The sequence below is a fragment of the Callithrix jacchus genome, chromosome 7 (genome assembly GCF_049354715.1).
Source record: "Callithrix jacchus isolate 240 chromosome 7, calJac240_pri, whole genome shotgun sequence".
In the NCBI taxonomy this organism is placed as follows: Eukaryota; Metazoa; Chordata; class Mammalia; order Primates; family Cebidae; genus Callithrix; species Callithrix jacchus.
Genome location: NC_133508.1, coordinates 1,928,068 through 1,949,149, shown reverse-complemented (window position 1 = coordinate 1,949,149; position 21,082 = coordinate 1,928,068). Strand labels below are relative to the sequence as shown.

At 48.0% G+C, this 21,082-nt stretch overlaps 1 protein-coding gene across 3 annotated transcripts in view; it reads left to right on the top strand.

The window, feature by feature from the left end:
* Window positions 1–21,082, top strand: part of LOC144577130 (uncharacterized) — a 97,344-nt gene extending 76,262 nt beyond the window's left edge. For 2 of the 3 annotated variants that reach the window (XM_078332919.1, XM_078332918.1), the window contains exons 3-8: window positions 7,833–7,930; window positions 12,349–12,554; window positions 12,715–12,859; window positions 13,313–13,422; window positions 13,629–13,744; window positions 13,860–15,574. In XM_078332919.1, coding sequence (XP_078189045.1) covers window positions 12,471–12,554; window positions 12,715–12,859; window positions 13,313–13,422; window positions 13,629–13,744; window positions 13,860–13,881 — 477 coding nt within the window. In that variant the 5' untranslated portion in view covers window positions 7,833–7,930; window positions 12,349–12,470 and the 3' untranslated portion in view covers window positions 13,882–15,574. Of the gene's footprint in view, window positions 1–7,832; window positions 7,931–12,348; window positions 12,555–12,714; window positions 12,860–13,312; window positions 13,423–13,628; window positions 13,745–13,859; window positions 15,575–20,948 lie in introns of those variants that run through there. The other variant, XM_078332920.1, reaches the window with a different exon arrangement.

Below are 21,082 nucleotides of genomic sequence, written 5' to 3'. Positions count from 1 at the left end.
GATCACCAATTCTGCTTCAGTTTCCAGTGCCTTCTCAGGGGTCTGGAGTGGAGCGTCTGAAGCCAGGCTGGATGTCTTGCTGAATAAATACTCTCCACTTCCACCTGTGCCATCAGCCTGGGTGAAGACTCATGTCAGGGAAGAGCCGTCGTCCTCCTACAGCCCCACCTGTCTGATGGCTGAGACTTCTGCCTCATTTCTAGAACTCCCAGGGGCCCTTGAATGTCTTGTTATTTGCTACATGTGCAAGCACAGATTGCCTGTACCTCCCCTCAGACCTTCCTGCCACTTTCTATAGAGCTGTCTGAAGGCTCGAAATGTTTATTTGCTTTTGGAGAAATTCTACTTCCATCTGCCCAAAACTCATCAAAATTACAGTAACAGCCGGCACTCTAACTTTCTGGACCCTGTTCCAGCAGACAGGAGGTCTCTTCTTCAAGTCCTTTTTGTAACCCCATTTAAGATGAGGAAACTGAGGCAGATGAGCTCATGAATACAAAGTGCCAGAGCTTGGGTTCAACCTCGAATCCCTGGGCCCAGGGGTTCGAGGCTTGGGTTCAACCTTAAAGTTTGTGGGATTTAAGGTTGATGTTGGAAGGGTTCTGTTTGGTGCCCGCTACCCCGGTGTGTGGGAGTTGGGTCCTGGGTTGCCTGCAGAGCCCCAGTTTACGCCTGCTGACCTGATGCATTTGTGACTAGTGTTGTCTTTAACTGCAAAATGTTGTGGTTTGGGAGAGAAATTCTGTGCTCACCCTGTTCACCTGCACTCTGAGGAAGCTCTGACACCACCGCACAGCCTCTGATACACACTGAAGAAAGCCGGCGCTAGGATGTGCCTGTCAGCAGGAAGAGCTGCTAGCATCCACATCCACATGTAGACATATCTGTACACATACATTCATATACACACATCCATATATATACATGTCTTTATATACATCCACACACACGTCTGTATACCCACACATTCATACACATGTCTACATATAGACACCTCCATGTACACATCACTGTACACACACATCCATATCCACACATTCATACACACATATCTGTGTATTTTGGTATATCTGTATACATACACATCTACACATATCCATGTACAGATAGATCTGTACACAGAATGCATACACATTTATACACTCATATCTGCACACACATCGGCGGGGATCAGGGAAATACAGCATTAAGTAGTGATGGTCTGATAATAGCTAGTATTGTTTTGACATCTTTTGGATGAACTGACTAGCTAGTGGCTATCAGAGGGGTGTGTCTGCAGGTTGGCAGGGCCATCAAACGTGGTATTTGTAGTTACTCATGGCTTTTCTAGAGGATCTCCCAAGTGGAGCCTTAAAGTGTAGTGAGCTGTTCCTGTGGCCCGCCTGCCAGTGTCTGCACCAGTGACCAACAAAGTTCTGGCTTCACGGGCCTCAAGGACTTTGGATTGTACTGTAAGAAACACTATATGCCATCATTGGACGTGTCTGGTCGGCACGTGGAGATCCGTTCCCAGTGGTGGGATGGGAGCTGGGAGAGCCAGGAGGATGTTGCAGTCAGACAGGCTCGATAACCAGGGCTGGAGCTGGTGTGCAGCGGAGGTGGCAGATGGGCTTGACTCTAGTCACATTCCATAGCGATGGTCGACTGAGTTCCTGATGGATCCAATGAGGGGGTTGTCAAGGAGAGAAGAGGAGTCCTCTGTGTTTATAACACAGATTTCTAATTTTGAGAAATCCGGAGTTTAAAAAATTGGGGAAGGCCTGGGCATAGTGGTTCACACCTGTAATCTCAGCACTTTGGGTGGCCAAGGTGAGTGGATCACTTGGGCACAGGAGTTTGAGATCAGCCTCGCCAACATGGTAAAATCCCGTCTCTACTAAAAATACAAAAATTAGCTGGGCACTGTGGTGTGTGTCTGTCATCCCAGCTATTTGAAAGGCTGATGCAGGAGAATCATTTGAACTCGGGAGGCGAAAGTTGCAGTGGACCTGGATCCTGCCACTGCACTCCAGCCTGGGTGACAGAGTGAGACTCCGTCTCAAGAAAAATTAAAAATTGGGGAAGAATCGGCATAGAAAGCCATTAGCTGGGCTATCTCCTGCCCTCTCTCTTGTCCTAGCTTGTGTGATCATGGCTGGGCTTGCTGGCCAAGCCTGTCATTCCAGGTGACACCAAGGCCTTTTCAGGGCTAGAGAGACCTGCAGGCACCCATTGTCGGCAAGGCTGAGTGGTTCTAGGCACAGCTGGAGATGAAGCTGGTGATAGGGGCAGCCCTGTCATGTTTACAGGGAACCTCACGCAGCAGGTGGGCAGCAAGCTGGCCTCTCCGCATCGCTGAGCCATCTGCTGAGTGACCAGGCCCATGTGACAGGTAGGAGATGCAACTCCTTGTGCCCTGTCTCCTCCGTGACCAGGCTAGGGTGTGGGCCAAATGCCTCCTGATGGTCTTCATCACCCCAGCCTCTAAATATCAACATCCCATCTAAGGACAGATGCAGGCTCAGTGTGAGCCCCCAGAATTTTTCACAACCTCCAACTGTCCCCACAAACCTTAAAATAGCAGATTTTGGGTTGTTCTTATTCTCACCCATGATAAAAAACATATGTAACATTTTGACCTAAAATACACGGGGCATTTAAAACACACACACACACAGGCTGAGCAGATGCTGGCACTGTGCCAGAGCCAGGGTGGTGACACCAGGGTGTGCCGCTTATGTGTTCTGAAGGATTCTAAGGTAAGGACAGGAGCTGGGGCTGGGGGCACTGGGAGCGGTGGCTGTTGACCACCTCACGTGGGTGTTTGGGAGTCATAGCAGCTGGCCCATTTCCACCAGTCTGTTCTGGATGACCTTCAGTGTTGCAGAAGCAGAAGCTTTAGAAGGTGAAATTTACCCAACGACCCATGATGTGTGGTTAATTCTTTTGTCATCTGTCCTATTTGACTTTGTTTCATTCTACTTTATTTTTTTTTGAGACAGAGTCTCACAGTGTTGCTCAGACTGGATGCAATGATGCAATGTTGGCTCACCGCAGCCTCTGCCTCCTGGGTTCAAGCGATTCTCCTGCCTCAGCCTCCTGAGTAGCTGGGATTACAGGTGCCTCCCACCATACCTGGTTATTTATTTATTTATTTGTATTTTTGTAGAGACAGGGTTTTACTATGTTGGCCAGGCTAGTTGAAACTCCTGACCTCTACAGGAAAAAAACAAACAAGCCCATTCAAAAGTGGGCAAAGGATATGAACAGATACTTTACGAAAGAAGACACATATGAGGCCAACAATCATATGAAAAAATGCTCATCGTCACTGGTCATCAGAGAGATGCAAATCAAAACCACATTGAGATACCATCTCACGCCAGTTAGAATGGCGATCATTAAAAAATCTGGAGACAACAGATGCTGGAGAGGATGTGGAGAAAAAGGAACACTTTTACACTGTTGGTGGGAGTGTAAATTAGTTCAACCATTGTGGAAGACAGTGTGGCGATTCCTCAAGGCCTTAGAAATAGAAATTCCATTTGACCCAGCAATCCCATTACTGGGTATATATCCAAAAGACTATAAATCGTTCTACTATAAGGACACATGTACACGAATGTTCATTGCAGCACTGTTTACAATAGCAAAGACCTGGAATCAACCCAAATGCCCATTGATAATAGACTGGATTGGAAAAATGTGGCACATATACACCATGGAATATTATGCAGCAATCAGAAATGAGGAGTTCGTGTCGTTTGTAGGGACATGGATGAATCTGGAAAACATCATCCTCAGCAAACTGACACAAGAACAGAAAATGAAACACCGCATATTCTCACTCATAGGTGGGTGATGAAAAATGAGAACACATGGACACAGAAAGGGGAGTACTAAACACTGGGGTCTATTGGGGGGAAAAGGGGAGGGCCAGTGGGAGGGGGAGGTGGGGAGGGATAGCCTGGGGAGAAATGCCAAATGTGGGTGAAGGGGAGAAGAAAAGCAAAGCACACTGCCATGTGTGTACCTACGCAACTGTCTTGCATGCTCTGCTCATGTACCCCAAAACCTATAATCCAATAAAAAATTAAAAAAAAAAAAAAAAAAAAAAAAAAAAAAGAAACTCCTGACCTCAAAAAATCTTCTTGCCTTGGCCTTCCAAAGTGCTGGGATTACAGGAATGAGTCACTGTGCCTGGCCTCATTCTACTTTATCCTTGGGCCAAGCACAGTGTCCCACACCTATAATCCCAGAACTTTGGGAAGCCAAGGCAAGAGAATTGCTTGAGCCCAGGAGTTCAAGACCAGCCTGGGAAACATACTGAGACCCCTGTTTCTACAGAAAAAAAAATGTATGTGTATATATATATGCACGTGCACATGCACACACACACACACACACACACGTTAGCCAAGGTGGTGGCACATGTCTGTAGTACCAGCTACTTTACTTGAGAGGCTGAGGTGAAAGGATCAATTGAGCCTTGGAGGTCAAGGCTTCAGTGAGCCCTGATCAGGCCTGTCTGTGGGCTGTGGTGCAGGGTGCAGGTGTTGAGTCTTCAAGGAGCCCCCAATCACAAGGCCCCTGGGGTATTACTGAGTCCCCTTTTTGCCTGGGGCTGGGGTGTTCATCTCTGGAGTCTGACCCTTTCACCTGCCTACTCTCTATCCCTGCAGCACTGATGGAAAGGAAGGAGGAGGATGGATGATGGGTGGCTGCCCTGGATGCCAAGCTGTTCGTTCCAGGGCTGTCAGGGCTGCATGCCCTTGGCCTGCTGCCGCAGTGGGGCTGGCTGTGGACCAACTCCCTGAGGATCCAGTATGGCCTCCTGGGTACAGCACTGCATGCCTGGCTGCGGGGCAGCTGGAGGTGGCAGGGTCTGCCCTGGTTCTTGTGGCTGTGGCTCTGCAAGCTAAGATATGCTGTCACCACAGGATTTTCAATTAGTCATTCTGTGGGCTCTGAGTAGGACTTAGTACCTGCTCATTAGAAAAAAAAAAAAAGGTGTGTCTGTTGAGGGTACATTCATTCATCTCTTAAGACCTCCCCATGGACAGGTTTTAATGGAGTGACAGGTGAAGAAGACCACAGGGCTGGGAGAACATGGCTAAGGCCAGGCTGGGCTTGGCCCTCTTCCTCTTGGAGCCCTGGCAGAGGGCTGCCTGGCAGAGGGGGGAAGGGGTCCCTTGATCGATCCTCACAGATTAGGCAAAGCAGCCAGTGCACCAGTGCAGCACTGGCCAGTGGCTCAGATGGTGCCTATGGGCTGGAGCTGGGCTGCATGCTCCACTGTACACAGATTATGGCCTTCAGCCACAAGGTGGGTGCCCTGGCCAGGTGGGATGTCCAGAGAGAGCACCCAAGTCTGGCAAGTGGTGATCTGAGTACCCCGAGCTCATCCCCAAAGAGATGAACTTGCTCCCAATAGCATAGCCATATAGGAATAGATCCATTGACTTCAGCTTCAGCCTTCTGTCTATTCATCCAGGGTTGCTTCAGCCCAGGAGGCAGAGGTTGCCATGAGTCAAGAATGTGCCACTGTACTCCAGCCTGGGCAAAAGAGTGAGATCTTATCTCTAAAATAAACAAATAATAAGTTAAAAAAAAAAAAAAGCCAGTCTCAGTGGCTCATGCTTGTAATTCCAGCACTTTGGGAGGCTGAGGTGGGCAGATCACAAGGTCAGGAGTTCAAGGCCAGCCTGGCCAACATGCTGAAACCCTATCTCTACTAAAAATATAAAAATTAGCCAGGCCTAGTTGTGTGTGTCTATAATCCCAGCTTCTCCAGAGGCTGAGGCTGAGGCTGGAGAGTCGCTTGAATTGGAGGTGAGCTGTGGGAAGCACTGGGACAAGAGCAGCAATAGGAGGCATCTCCGTGTCAGCCAGACCTTCAAGAATGACTCAGTGGCCCACTCTGAGCAATCACTTCATGGAGGTAAGCCTGGTTACTGCAGCAGAGCCGTGCCCTGTGAGTCCATTTTAGATGGTGGGAACTAGGGAACCCCTCATGGCCCTCTGACCATGGCTGTAAGGATGCAGGCAGCTGAAACTCAGAGTTGGTAACTTTCCCTTTTGTATTTCCAGCCCCACGTCCCCAGGGGTAAGAAAACCTTGTCAAAGTGCCAAGGACTGGAAGGTGGGCATGGGAAACACAGATTTCCCACTGTAAAAATGCATTTTGGAAACAGCAGTTCGTTTTTAGTTTTTCCCAGAGTGGGGGTTCTTTTGCTGAATTAGGAATGATGGTGTACTCAGCAGCTGAACAGGTGTTAGTTCTATACCATGTATTTGACCTTGTCCATTTTTTTTCCTTTTCACATCCAGTCCTGCAATGGTGGTGGTTTATTTTTTTGAGATGGAGTCTCACTGTGTCACCAGACTGGAGCACAGTGGCATGATCTCGGCTCACAGCAACCTCTGCCTCCTGTATTCAAGTGATTCTCCTGCCTCAGCCTCCCAAGTAGCTGGGATTACAGGCATGAACCACAATGCCTGCGTCATTTTTGTGTTTTTAGTAGAGATAGGGTTTCACCATCTTGGCCAGGATGGTCTTGATCTCTTGACCTCGTGATCTGCCTGCCTCGGCCTCCCCAAGTGCTGGGATTATAAGTGTGAGCCACCGTGCCTGACCCAACATTCTTTTTTTCATGGGCTTCTGTCTTATTCTTACGAGGTCTCCCAGCTACTATCCCTTATTCCTCCTGCCTCAGTTTCTTCAGTCTTCTGCCTGCTTTCTTTTGAGTGTACAACCTTGTTTCTGTGATGCTCACTGCCACAGGGTCTCTTTCTGGTTCCACAATGAGATTTTTGTGGCCGTGTGGTCGTTAAATGCTCACAGCAGGTGCCCCAACTGCCCTCCTGGCAGGACTAGGAACTTCTGACCTCTCCACCATCTGGGGCTAAGACCTTGCCCAATGCCAGTGTGGGCGTCCCTCTGACTGGCTGTTGACTGTCACCTCCATAGCCTCTCTGCTGTGCCAGAGTCCCATGGCCACCCACAGAACAGTGAATTTGAAAAAGTGCTCAGGACTCTGCACACTATGCAGCTGTCATTGACTACAGTGAGAGGAGGCACGAGTGTTGGCACAGGGAAGGGGGCCGGGGCGGAGTCCAGGGTGAACCAGCGCCAGCACCTAGTGTCTTCTCCCAGTCCTTGTGCCTTCACATAGGACGCACTTGGCTGTCCCAGCACTATGTCACCCAGGGTGTTTGGTGGGGCTGCCTAATTGGCAGGTGCTGCTTGGCTCAGAGCACACTGTCAGACTCCTAGGAGGCAAGCAGGGGTCTGGCATAAACCACGTTTGTACAAACAGTTCAGGTGCAGAGCACCTCGTATCACTCCTAGGATTGGTGGCAACCCTCCCCCAATCCCAGTTCCCAGACAATCTATGAGCAGGCCTTGCAGAGGAAGCTCGGGTCTGCTGTGACAACTCACTCGCAATCTCCAGTGCCTACTGCTCTATTTCTTTTCCTCCACTCCCCCCACCATCTTAATCCCAGGAAGAGGCCCTATCTCCTTGAGGCCTGGGCTGGGCCTCTGAGCTGCCCAGAGGCCTCATGGTGGGTGTTGGCTGCCAGTTGCAGGGCCCCTGGCCACACTGAAGGAGTCCTACCTGGAAGTGATGCTGCGGCCCCTGGAGGAGGTGTGGAGGGAGTGGGCAGAGGAGGCCATGTGGTGGCTACAGGCCTGGGTGCCTGGGATGCCAGGCAATCAGGGTCCCAGGCCCATCAGGGTGACCCTGGGGGCCATGAAAGACACCCTAAAGCTGGTGAGTGAGAGCAAGGATGGGATGTGACTGGCAGTTGAGGATGACCGAGACAGCTCTCACTGTCCCCTCCCTTTCCAGGTGGCCCAACAGATGCTGTCCTGGGCTGAGGCCATGTTCTCATGGGCACTGAAGAGGCTCTGCAAACCCGTGTTGGACCTGTATGGCCTCATAGCCAGGTAACGCTGGGTTGGGAGGGTCACATCCAGCATTCCTGCCATGTATCAGGTGCAATGCTGAATGCCTCGACATGCTCTGACTCACTGACTACTTTGCCCTACACAGAGGCTTCTTCACTCCCCATTTCACAGGAGAGGAAGCTGGGGTTTCTTCCTCACTCCACAGAGACCTCGTCAGCACAGTCCCAGTGCAGGCAGAATTTTAGGAGCTGCTGCGGAGGAGTGCAGTGGGCAAGGCTGACCCCTGCCTTCAGGAAGCTCAGTTTTACTCAGAGACAGACACGAAGCCCAAGAAATTATCTACAGCAGAGTGTGCACAGCTCCCTGCAGAGAGCCCGAGAGTCACCTCTTAAGCAGGCCATTCTGCTCTGTCACATTTCGTTGCTTTTGCTTTGTAATCATCTTTTTTTCTTTTTTGAGATGGAGTCTTGCTCTGTCTCAGTGGTGTGATCTCAGCTCATTGCAACCTCTGCCTCCTATGTTCAAGTGATTCTCCTGCTTCAGCATTCCAAGTTGCTGGGACTACAGGTGTGTGCACTACTGCACCTGGCTAATTTTTTGCGTTTTTAGTAGACAGGGTTTTGCCACTCCAGGCTGGTCTCAAACTCCTGACCTTCAGTGATGCAACCCCTTTGGCCTTCTAAAGTGTTGGGATTACAGGCATGAGCCACCACTCCCGACCTGTTATGTAATCTTTTAAACACATAAATGCCCTTCTTTCTTGCAGGCCATGCAGAAGCTGGCTACAGGCTGGGTGTGGCCCACTGCTTATCATTTATCACTGTTGAGCCATACCTTAGGTGGCAAATGCTTGAGATGGAACATTGGTGAGATGGTGAGCTGGGGATCCTATGGTGTGGCCATGGCCAGCTTTGAGGAGAAGGTACAGTTCAAGCAAGAGCCATGGGGCCAGTGTGGAAAGAGAGCTCCAGGTGGGGGCTCCACTGTACAGAGGCCTGGGAGAGGGATGTGCCTGGCCTGTTTGTTTTTGAGATGGAGTCTCATTCTCTGTCACCCAGGCTGAAGTGCTGTGGTGTGATCTCAGCTCACTGCAACCTCTTTCAAATTCAAGTGATTCTCCTGCCTCAGCCTGCCAAGTAACTGGGATTATAAGCATTCACCACCATACCTGGCTAATTTTTGTATGTTTAGTAGAGATGGAGTTTCACTATATTAGCCAGGCTGGTCTCAGAATCCTGGGCTTCAGAGACTCGGTGCTGGGATTACGGGCATGAGCCACCGTGCCTGTTCTGTTTGAATAGCAAGGTGGTGGGGCTGATGTGACTGGGAGGTTCCAAGGCTAGGGGATGAGGGGAGGACTCTGGCTTCTGCTCTGACCTATGAAGGCTGTGATCACCCTTTCACTTCAAAAGGCCCCTTTGGTCTCTGTGTTGAGAACACGGGGCTGGTGGATAGAAATGAAGAACCCAGTCTAGAGCAGGGGCCTGGAGATCAAATATCCTTTTCCCTCGCAGCCATGAGGCCCACCAGGAACCGGGCTACAGGCAAGGGGGCCGCCCATTTTTCCATGCTGGTGGCCCTGCAGAGCGTCTGAACTCCGGCTCTGTCTCTTTATGGGATTCCTCTGCGTCGGCTCTGTGTGCCTCAGTTTCCCCAGCTGTAGAATAGGGACTAGACCCACATCATGGGGAAAAGTCTCCACGTAATACAAGTTCCTGCTCCTGACGCCTTGCGGCAGGAAAAAGCTCCCAGGGAGGGGCTTTGGCTTGGTTGAACAATCACCTGTCTGGTTATTCGCCTACCTGGTGAGTGTAATCTCGTGGGGATATCAAAAAATGGATTTAAATGGCAGTGAGGGTGTTGAAGCTGCTTCCTGCCCCCAGCTACAGGGCGTCTGGGCTCCCTAAAAGGTAAGCGAGTCCACCTGCCCGTCCCCCCTCAGTGGCCCATCAACAACAGAGTGTGCAATATTTCTCTTCCCACTCCACTCCCACATGAGCCGAGATCTCCCTGATCATTCAGATCTCACAGACTTGACCCTACTCTACATATTGAGAAAGTTCCAGTCCTCCCCTCAACTGTAGAAATTTCCTAGACCTGTCGGTCAGGCACACTGGCTTATGCCTGTAATCTCAGCACTTTGGGCAGATCACTTGAGGTCGGGAGTTCGAGACCAGCCTAGCCAACATGGTGAAACCCTGACTCTACTAAAAATTTAAAAATCAGCCAGGCATGGCAGTGAGCACATGTAGTTCCAGCTACTCTGGAGGCTGAGAAAGGAGAATCACTTAAACCCAGGAGGTAAAGGTAGCTGGGAATCGAGATCATACCACTATACCCGAGCTTGGGAAACAGAATGAGATTCTGTCTCAAATAAACAAAACAATTTCCTACACCTTCCAGCTCCTATTCTTTGCATCCACACACAGAGTCCCCATGCTGCCCAAGACCCAGGGGGCAGATCAGACATGACATAAGATATCTGTGTCATCAAAATAGGGCAGCTTGTTTCTGTCCCAGCGTCACCCCTCACCTCCGCTGTCATGCCAGCCTTTGTGCTCCTCCACCTCATTATGGGATTTTTTAGAACAAGGACAGCCCTCCCTGAGAGGCACCCCAATGCTTTCCATGGCAGAGCTCTTCCTGCAGACCTCTGAGCTCCCCCTCTGCAGCCAAAGGAAGCATGGCTCAGCGGCTTGTCCTGTGCATTCCCTCTATGAACTACTCAGTGGTGGTGACGCCGCTGCTGCCTTGGGGTGATGTGGTCTGGGTGACTGGCTACCTGATGGAGGAGAAGGTGCTGTGGCCACTCCAACAACTGTCCAGGGCCAACATGCCGTCCAAGTTCTACTGGCTCAGATGCCATCTGCTGCAGGGTCTCTGGATGTATGAGTCCTGCCCGGGGCTGTGCCACCCTCCTCCCTGGGAGCCCCCTGCCCCATGGGCACAACAGCAAGGCCATGCAGGGGCAGGTACTGTGGGGGCACAGGGAAGCCTGCAGAGGATTGTGGCATTACAGTGCCAGGCCCAGAGCTTATTGGACTTCCCAAGGTTCTATGGGACTAGGGCTGAGGCTGCACATCCTGCTTTTCTCCAGATTATAAGGCCTGGCTTAGCAGTGCAGACAAGGGCGGTGCTGGGATGACCAGCTCTGGGCTCCTGAGGAGCTTGCCTTGGCTCAGGTGAGTCTGCTAACATCTGTGGACTCAGCTTCCTCCACTGTGAAATGCAGGTAACCACGTGGCTCACTCACGTGGGTAAGGGGCATGCACAGTTCTTAATGCATGAGGGAGCCCCTCATATCCGTGGGGAAGCCACCGTACCCAGGCTTGGCAAGGAGCAGTTTATCTGTGTGCAACTCACATGGAGGCCTATGGCTCCCTAGAAGCGTGGGTGTAGTCAGGTCTAAGCAGCACGCTGATCTTGTTAAAAAACAAAAAAAAAAAACAAAAAAAACAGCCTGGTCTTGAAGTCCTGTGTGTGTGACCGTGGGCTTCTCTGTGCCCCTCAGTTCTGACAGCTGACCACAAGCCTGGTAGTGCCTCCCTTGGGATGCTGGCCCTGGCCAACAGGTGTCTGGCTGTGCACGATGGATGGTGCTTTCCCACCACTTGCACGAGCACCCCCAAGGAACAGCTCAGGGGCCACACTGGCTGGACTGGTCAGACCGTTCCTTCACAGGCCATCTCTTCCCTACCCTGAAAAGGGCAGGTCTGCACAACACCGCTGTCATGTTTGAGGGAGCCGTTGGCCATCCACTTAAACGGTCAATGTTTTTTTTTCCACCGAGTAGCTTCCTTGAGATTAAATGGATGACTTGTATAATTTTTTTTTTTTTTTGAGACTAGGTCTCACTCTGTTGTCATGGTTGGAGTGCAGTGGTGCGCTCTCGGCTCCATGCACCCTTGACCTCCTGGGTTCAAGTGATCCTTCTGCCTCAGCCCTGCAAAGTGCTGGGATGGCTTAGCACCGCCATGCCCGGCTGATGTGTGAATTTTAAGTGTACAATTCAGTGGCTTCTAGTTTATTCAGAGTTGTGCATGCCTCACCACAATTGATTTTAAACGTTTTTATCATCCTAAAATGAAACCCTGCAGCTACCAGTCTGCCTGCTGTGTCCATGGCTGTGCCTGCTCTGGACATCTGATGTAAACAGAAGGATGACTATGTGGCCTCTGAGCCAAGCTTTGTTACTTAGCACAGAAGTTTTGTAGCAGGTCTGGGGACTCCATTTCTTGTTAGGGCTGAATGGGGCCCTAGCCCTTCAGCTCATGTCATCCTGAAGCTGGTGGGGGATCACTGGGCCCCTGGGTGCTGCACCGGGGAGGGGGACTCCTGGCCTTAGGGCAGGCTAAGCCAGGGCTCTAGGCATTGGGGTACCCAGCGGGCAATGTTCTCCCACTGCGGTGGGTGGAGCTGGCTCCACTCACCCTGCCTTTGGGGCTGCTTCTCCCCAGACCATGCCCTGGCAGCCGGGGCCCAGCACGTGGTGACTTTTGATGGCCGAGTGTGAGACCTCAGCGTTCAGTGCGGCAGCATCCTCCTGGCCCAACACTTCGCTCACAACACATTCTCACTCATGCTGAGTCGGACAGGCTTGGGGCTCATGGCCCTGACAGTGGTGCTTAACCATGTGACCCTCATCTTCTACTCCAGCCTGCAGGTGAGGAGGAGAGGTCCGAGCTTCCCCTGGGGACCTGTGCCTACGGCAGTTTGCCTGGGGGATGGCACTTTCAAGCTTGTCCCCTGGCTGTAGGTCAGCCCTCCTGCCCACCCCCTGTGGCCCACAGGCATACAGGCTGTACAACTCCTCCCTGCCACAGGATAGCTGTCCAGACCTCCAGCTGCCTTTTGCCATGAAAAGGAGGGATGTCCCCAGGATTGAGCTGGCCAGTGAGGACGAAGTCTCCATCTCCTGTTACGTGCCCACCGGCCTCTTCAGCCTGACTTTGTGCCTCTGGCACCATGGTGAGTCTGGGCCCAGGCGGAGTTGGCCCCAACACCAAGAGCCTCTTCGGGATGCACCATTCTCATCTTCCAGTGCCTACTGGCTGTAGGCAGCCAGTGTGGTTGAGAGGATGGCACTGAGGCCCAGGGCTTTCTGCCCCCATCCCTTGGATATGTGGCTCCAAGGTGGAGTTGGCCTCTCTTTGGTCCTTCTGCCAAGGAACACAAAGGGCAGGCCTGGATTCTGGCCACTTGAGCTGAGGACATGGAGAGGGGATGGGAGGTACACACGCTGTCCTCAGTCTCTGTGCTTTCTCTTTCTCTTCTGATGAGGGTTTGGAGCCAGAGCTCTGGGTGTCCAGGGTGGAGGGATTCTACCAATGCTCCGTGTGCCTGAGGCTCATCTCTCATACAGGTCCCCTGGGGGAGGATCAGGGGCTCTCAGGACCTCCTCAGCTTCCCTCCTCTTCACAGGCATATCCACAGGTCTTCTGGACACCATGGATAATGAAGCAGGCACTGATCTGATGTTGCCGGATGGCTCTGTGGCCCACAGCCTGGAGGAGCTCAGCCTGGCCTGGCAGGTGAGCAGGTGCACCTGTCCTTCTTCCCTCTGGCTGAGTCTCTTGAGGGCTGCTCACTGCAGAGTCCCAGGAGAAGCAGGTGGCCTGCTGGCTCTGCAGAGATCTTTGCAGACCCAGGTTTGGGGGGAGTCTCCTGCTGAGGCCGATGTACGTGGGGGAGCAACATGGTCCAGCAGGAGGCCTGAGCCTTGCATCTGTCCCACCAGGTGGATGGTGACTGCAGGGCCACCGAGAAGACTCAGCCAACCTGCCCAGGACAGAGCCCCGCCTGTCGGGACTTCTTCCAGGATCCCCCTCTAGCTTGGGGAACTGCATCTGGGTGGTGAGTGTAAGCCTGGGCCCTGGGGCACAGCAAGCCCTTTCCCCAGTCTACCCTTGGAAGTGGCATGGAGCAGAGGCCTAGGCTAGAGACAGTGACTGGGTGGCCCTGATTTCAGGTGGAGCCTGCACCATCCTTAGCTTGTGTGTGAAGAACCCCGGTGGCACCCAGGATCTCCAGCCTGCCTGCACTCTGGCAGCCACCTACATCCACCTCTGTGCCTGCAGCTGCGTGTCCCTGGCCCTCTTCCACAGTGCGATAAGCTGCCCCAGCTGGCTGGCACTCTGCCCCCTGGCTGGCATCTGCCTTCCAGACGGAGGGAAAACCTGTCTCTCTCTTGTCAGGGAGAACAAATAATTGTCATTCAAGGAGCTAAGAGTCAAAACAAATTATTTAAGGCCTGATACGGCTTGGATGTGTGTCCCCTCCAAATCTCACGTTTGTTAGAGGGTGTACATCCCTCATGGATGGCTTAGCATCCTGCGTTTGGTGAAGCGTGAGTTCTTGCTCTATTAGTTCACCTGAGAGCAGTTTGTTTATTAAGAGCCTGGCCCTTTCTCTCTTTGCACCCACTCTAATTTCTGCCATGATCATAAGCTTCCCGAGGCCTTACCAGAAGCCAAGCAGATGCTGGAGCTGTGCTTGTACAGCCTGTAGACCTGTGAGTCAGTTATCTCTTTTATTTATGATGTACCCAGGCTGGAGTGTAGTGGCACAGTCTCACCTCACTGCAAGTTCCACCTCTCAGGTTCAAGCAATAATTCTGCCTCAGCCTCCCCAAAATACAGGCAGATATTTTTGTAGAGATAGTGTTTTTTTATGTTGGCCAGGCTGGTCATGAATTTCTGAACTCTGATGATCCACCTGCCTCAGTTTCCCAAAGTGCCAAATGACAGGCGTGAGCCACCTCTCCCAGCCTCACTGGGGATTTGAATGTCCACTATCATTTAGGGAAAATGCTCAGTCCCTCTTTTCCCTCTGCTCTCATACTGCAAAAATTATCATCAACACAGAAGATGACTTCTGTGAGCAAATGTGTGGGGGTTTGTCTCCACTACCAGGGCGGACCTCTAATTCAGTTCTAACACTAGCTACCTTGAGATTCTTCAGCCAGTGCTGCATACAATTGCCACAGCCAAAGCCCCACTAAAAGGGCATAGAGGTCAGTATCAACAAGAGGAGTGGACGTCCAAGAGCTACAGATGCCAGAATTAGTGGCTGCCATTCATAGACATTGAAAACTTAATCAATTCGAAAATATGACAAAGGGAGGATGAAATGAGATGAACCAACGTGTCTCAAAAAAATTCCCGGTCGGGTGTGGTGACTCATCCTTGTAATCCCAGCACTTGGGAGGCCAAGATGAATGGATCACCTAAGGTCAGAAGTTTGAGCCCATCCTGGCCAACATGGTGAAACCGAACCCCTTCTCTACTAAAAATACAAAAATTAGCTGGGCATGGTGGCACACACTTGTAGTCTCAGCTACTTGGGAGTCTGAGGCAGGAGAATTGCCTGAACCCAAAAGGCAGAGGTTGCAGTGAGCTGAGATGGCTCCACTGCACTCCAGCCTGGCGCCACTCTGTCTCAAAAAAAAAAAAAAAAGTATTTGTTGCCCTTTGAAGGGAAATAGATCATAATGACCACAGGGTCTGCATATGTAGAGAGCATTGAATGTCATACATTTAGGCTCTCATCAGCAGATTTGTATGCACATCCAGAGACAGTGATATTTGTTCCGAGATCTGCTTATACCAGTTATGCTTTTGATAATAATTATGTAAATTTTAAAATTAGCACATAATCCATGAATTATGAGAATAAAAAAAGAAATGTTTCTAATAGAACTGAATGCATTAGGAAGACTGAATGAATACAAGACTTTTAAAAAATATTTATTTGGTGTGGAAGACCATTCTGAAAGTTCGGAGACAAAAATATGAAAAACAAAAAACACTCTTCCAAATTCAGGTTATTTTAACTCATTTAGTTAGTTATTTATCTTTAAAAAATGGAGACTGGAAATTACAGAATTTAGTTGCATAATAGAGAATCCTAAGCCACTACTAAAAGATGATGGGGAACGAAAATCTGCTTAATCTAAGTAATGGCTGTGGCTATGCATCCCAGAATTGTAATAACTTTCTATATATAAAATTAAAATAAAATTTTGAAGGTGTATGTATGTGTTTATCCTTAATTCTTCACTTCAGCCTGATTTTTCTATTAATTCATTACCTATATATGCTTAACACACAGTTTCCACCGTAACATAAACATGCATACAGTTTGATAATGAAATACCACATTTATGGGGTTTTTCTCATCACCATACCACAGGAGAATAATAGTACACCATACCATCACCATACCACCTCATACCACAGGAGAGTAATAGTACAGGTCTTATTCTGCAAAAGAGAGGGAAAAAGTCCTATCAGAGAGATAATATGATGTGCAGAAATAGGATGTGCATGTTGCTCTTAGGTAGCTATGGATTGTGAAATGTGGTTAGAATAAATATGTGAAAGGCTACAGGAGAAGAAATTCTATGAGCGAATAAAAGCTTTATTATATAGAATTTGATTGTTGGCAAAGAGATTTTTTGTAAAGAAAATAAGCAACTAATTATTTTTTGAGTATGTGGCTAAAAGGAAGATGGATTGGAGAAAAAGCTGTAAAGCTGTATTATGTACAAATCATTGATTGGGAAGTTGGAATGACAGTGGAAATTAAAATGTAGTGGAACATAGATATCTAAGTGAAGCAGATCAGTTAGGAGGATATTTCAGTGAATGGTCAGCATGAGGTGAGGATGGTGGTAGGAGTAGCAATGCTGCTGAGAAACCAAGAAAAAGGAAGACCGAGTAGTACCCATTGGCCTTACTGTAGCTACAGGAAACCAAGAACGGGTACTCATTGACTGAGTAGAGATGATTGCAGGGAATGGATAGAAACAGAGAGCTACGTTTAGAGAAGGAAAAAAAGTCAAGCTTTGCTGAATTGCTGGATGTTGAAACTTTGAGGACAAAAAAAATTGTCAAATATTTGTGATTAGAGAATCAGGATGCCATGGAAGATCAAGACAGGTTTGGCAAGAAAGCCAAAGCGGTAGGAAAACTGATGTTGGGCTTGGATGCTGAGACGTCAAATAACATGAGGACTGAAAATCACGCTTTGCTTTGGTAATGTGAAAATATGGATTAAAGAATGAATGCAATCAGAGAAAATGGAAAAAGCAAGTGTCAACAACTCACTTTAAACGTTTGGCTATAAAGAAAATAGAGAGATACACCAGTAAGTGGGGAGGAATGTGGGGTCCAGGAAGAATTTTACATCATATCAGAGCATGTCAGAGGATTATAGAAAAACTCAAGAACAAGAAAGTAAGGTACAAACAAGAAAGAATTACAGATGAATGAAGACTCTGAGAGTTGATGGAATGGAACTCAGAGCTCATGTAAAAGGACTGGCCTTCTAAGGAAAAAGGGATATTTTCTGCATTATTAGGAGGATAGAAGGAAGGAACATGGATGTAGGTTTGTTGATGTGTCAGCGAAAAATGAGGGGAATGCCATATGAAAGCTTCTGTTCTCTCAAAGTAAAGAATATTGCTACCTCTGAAGAGTAGTGGGGAGAAGTACTGGAGATTTGGAGAAAGTATGAAGGATTTGCATATACTAAAAGCTAGGAGTGTAAGAGTGAGATCCCAAATGGTGCCGGTGAACACAAATTTTTAATACGACCAAGTTGACTGGAAGATTTTCTCCAGCAATCCTCTGCTGCTTGAATACAGGTAATAGAATATGTGTTTGAGTGCATTCAAGATTAGAGTTTTATGGGTAGGTGGGGTAAAAGGTAGAGGAAGTCAATAGAGTGATGATATTTGCAAAACGGTGATCACAACAGACAATTATAGAAAGTAAGCCAGACAATGAATAATAACAAGGGGCAGGGGGCTAGAAGATAGAACATCGTGGGGTTAATGGATTAGAATTCATAATGAGGTTGAAAAATTGTTGTTGCAACAGTACTTAACATGTGAACCGAAATGATAGGAAGCCATGATTTTAATAGTTTTAAAATCCTGGTTTTTGTTTTTTTTTTTTTGAGGCAGAGTTTCACTCTTGTTACCCAGGCTGGAGTTCAGTGGCGCAATCGCAGCTCACCGCAACCTCTGCCTCCTGGGTTCAAGCAATTCTCCTACCTCAGCCTCTTGAGTAGCTGGGACTACAGGCACGTGCCACCATGCCCGCTAATTTTTTTGTTGTATTTTTAGTAGAGACAGGGTTTCACCATGTTGACTAGGATGGTCTCAATCTCTTGACCTCGTGATCCACCAGGCTCGGCCTCCCAGAGTGCTAAAATTATAGGCGTGAGCCACCGTGCCTGGCCAAAATCCTGGTTTTTAAATAGTTTTAAGTCAAAATTTCAGAGATAAATATTTAATGGTTCAATAATAGATTTTTAATGGTTTTAATTTTGGTTTTCAGACATGGCACTATTTCTAGTGATGACACAGCCCAAGACTTGACTATTGGAGATGGGTGTTTATAGTACTGTTGTAAAGAAGAAATTGAAAATGAGGTGGTTTAGGAATGGAGAGGCTAAAATGTGAAGGCATCTTTATGGTTTTTGAAGTCATATGAGATAATGGAAAGAGTTTGGGTGGGAAAAGAAGGCTGCCATCTGAAGATACCTAGATTGATGTTAAAAGGATCAATAAATAAAGGTATGTCCACAGAATTTTGATTGTTAAAAGGGAGAAGAAGCTTATACAAATAAATGTGTAAGTCTCACTAAAGAGGGGCTTAATTTTATTTTTTAAATTCAACTTATTTTTTTGCTTGTTTGCTTGTTTCAAGAAAAAAGGGATACCTTTTATCTGAAAATGACAGTTGGGAATGAGAACTTGGGGAGGGGGCAACATCGAAGGCAAGTGAGATATGAGAAAAGGAACACAAGCCAATCTTGAGAAGACCTCTGGGGAAATGTTCTTATAAGTGAGCTGGCTTTCAGACAAGTGGATGGTGAGAGGTTTCATTGAAGAGAAAGAAGATGCTGAAGCTTTTAAGGATGTAGGAACATTTATTAGTTAAAGAGTGAGAGTTACTTGCTCAAGATGAGAGAGCTAGTTAGGAGATGAGTCAGAATTCAAACCCAAGTGTGTTTGACTCCCATGCTGGAGCATGCTGCTTATCAGAGAGAGAAAATTCACCCACATCAGTGAATTGGATGTTGGATATGAGAAAACACATTTTTAAAATCATTTCACTCACCTCTTTTATTTTTGACAATTGCAAGAATATTAGGACTATTATATTGGCATTAGATCAGAAAATGTAACAGAGAGCTGAGAACAGCTATGCAGTTTTAGAAAATAGTTTTTTGAAGCCCCACTTTGTTCCAAAATTTCAATATAAATATAATTTATATTGTTGAGCTGGCAGAAATGTATCTTTTGAGACTGCAATGCTATTTTAGAGTTTATGAAGCACTTTCGCCAGTAGATATGAATCCTGTTACCCTCTAATTCATAATCTACTTTTCTTAGTGATCCACATTATCTTTGTATTTCTAAGATAACATCTAAGAAAAGCACTTCCCCCAGCTTTCAAGCATGTGGCTGCCTACTGTTTTATCTGCTCCGTACCTTATTGGCATTGTCTTGAAACTCCACTGCTCCCTTGCACCTCCTAATTAAACAATGTGTGAAGCAGAAAGAGCCACAGGAAAATGCGACCCTGGCAACCTTTGATTGATTCAGGGCTGGACACCTGACCTAAGTCAAACCAGTCAGAGCCCTCCAGGATTTCAGAGCTGCTTGGATGCTGGATCTAATATGTAAAGCTTGGACACTGCCACTATCATATTTTCTGCTGTGAGAGACCAAAGAAGTGAAGGAAGGTGATCTTCAGGACAAGAAAGGAGAACAAGTGAACATAAATGTGTTTCAGTGCTGCTGTTGCTGCTTTTAGAAAGCAGAAATAAACATGTGGAATAAACAGTTATGTCTTCCTATGTCAATTGTTCCTAACATCCATCTGGATTCCTGTCTGGGAGTTCTGTGACACACTCCAGTATCTTTGTATCTTTATACAATCCTGCCTTCCTAATTTGCCACAAAAAAGCCTTGGACTTTTCTCTCCAAGCAAACAAACAGAATATTAGGTAGTCAAGAAGTTGTTACAGCTGTAAGTTATCTAACAAGCACTTATGAATAATATGCTGAAAGCATCTGTATTTCTGTCTGAACAGTTACTGTGAAAGCACCTGTTCCAACTGCTACCTTTTGAGTAATAATAATAATCATAGTAATTTTTGTGAGTTAATAAAGTTCTAAGCACTAGGCTCTGTGTAGTACAGCCATTGCATTCAGTTTTCATACAAGTATTTATAAGAAAACTGAAGCTCACAGAAGTCAAGTGGGATGGATAGCTATTTCCCCACCTGGGTCCACTGTGAAAAAAGGGCTCACCCATCTTCAGAGGGAACTTGTCAGTAAACAATGTTCAGCTGTGAGTCTCTTCAGAATTAGCCTCATGTGCAGGCCAGGCATGGTGGCTCATGCCTGTAATCCCAGCAGTTTTGGAGGCCAAGGCGGGTGAATCACTTGAGGTCAGGAGTTCAAGGCCAGCCTGACCAACATGGTGAAACCCCTGTCTTCTATAAATACAAAAATTACCAGATGCGGACACCTGTAATCCCAGCTACTCAGGAGGCTGAGGCATGAGAATTACTTGAACCCAGAATGTGGAGGTTGCATTGAGCTGAGATTGTATGACTGTACTCCAGCCTGGGTGAGAGAGGGAAACCCTGTCTCAAAAAGAAAGAGAGAAAGAAAGTAAGAAAGGAAAAGAGAAGAAAGAAAGGGAGGAAGGGAAGGAGGAAGAAATGGAAGGAAGGAAGGAAGAAAGAAAGGAAAGGAAGGGAGGGAGGGAGGAAGGAAAGAAAAAAAGAAACAGAAACAATGAAAGAAAGAGAGAGAGACAGACTAAGGTGCAAAAAGTTGTCTTCCTGAGGTCACACCCTCCCAGTTTGTATCCTGCACCCAGTGTCTGAGTAAGAGGTATAAAGATCCAACGAAGGAGAAATCTGCAGGAACATTCTAGCTCCAGAGCTGCAGTGGGGTAGTTGAGGCTATCGGGTTCATCTCAGCTCAACTGCTCCTCTGCCCAATCCTCCTTCATTCCTCTCACTTCCACAGCTGCTCATCCTGATGTGCTCCCTAATAAACACCTGAACACCAAGATCTGTCTTAGAATCTGTGTCCTGTGAACAATTCCTACAATACCAAGTGAATTATTCAAGTTCCTCCAGCCAACAAGGACAGAAGTGAAA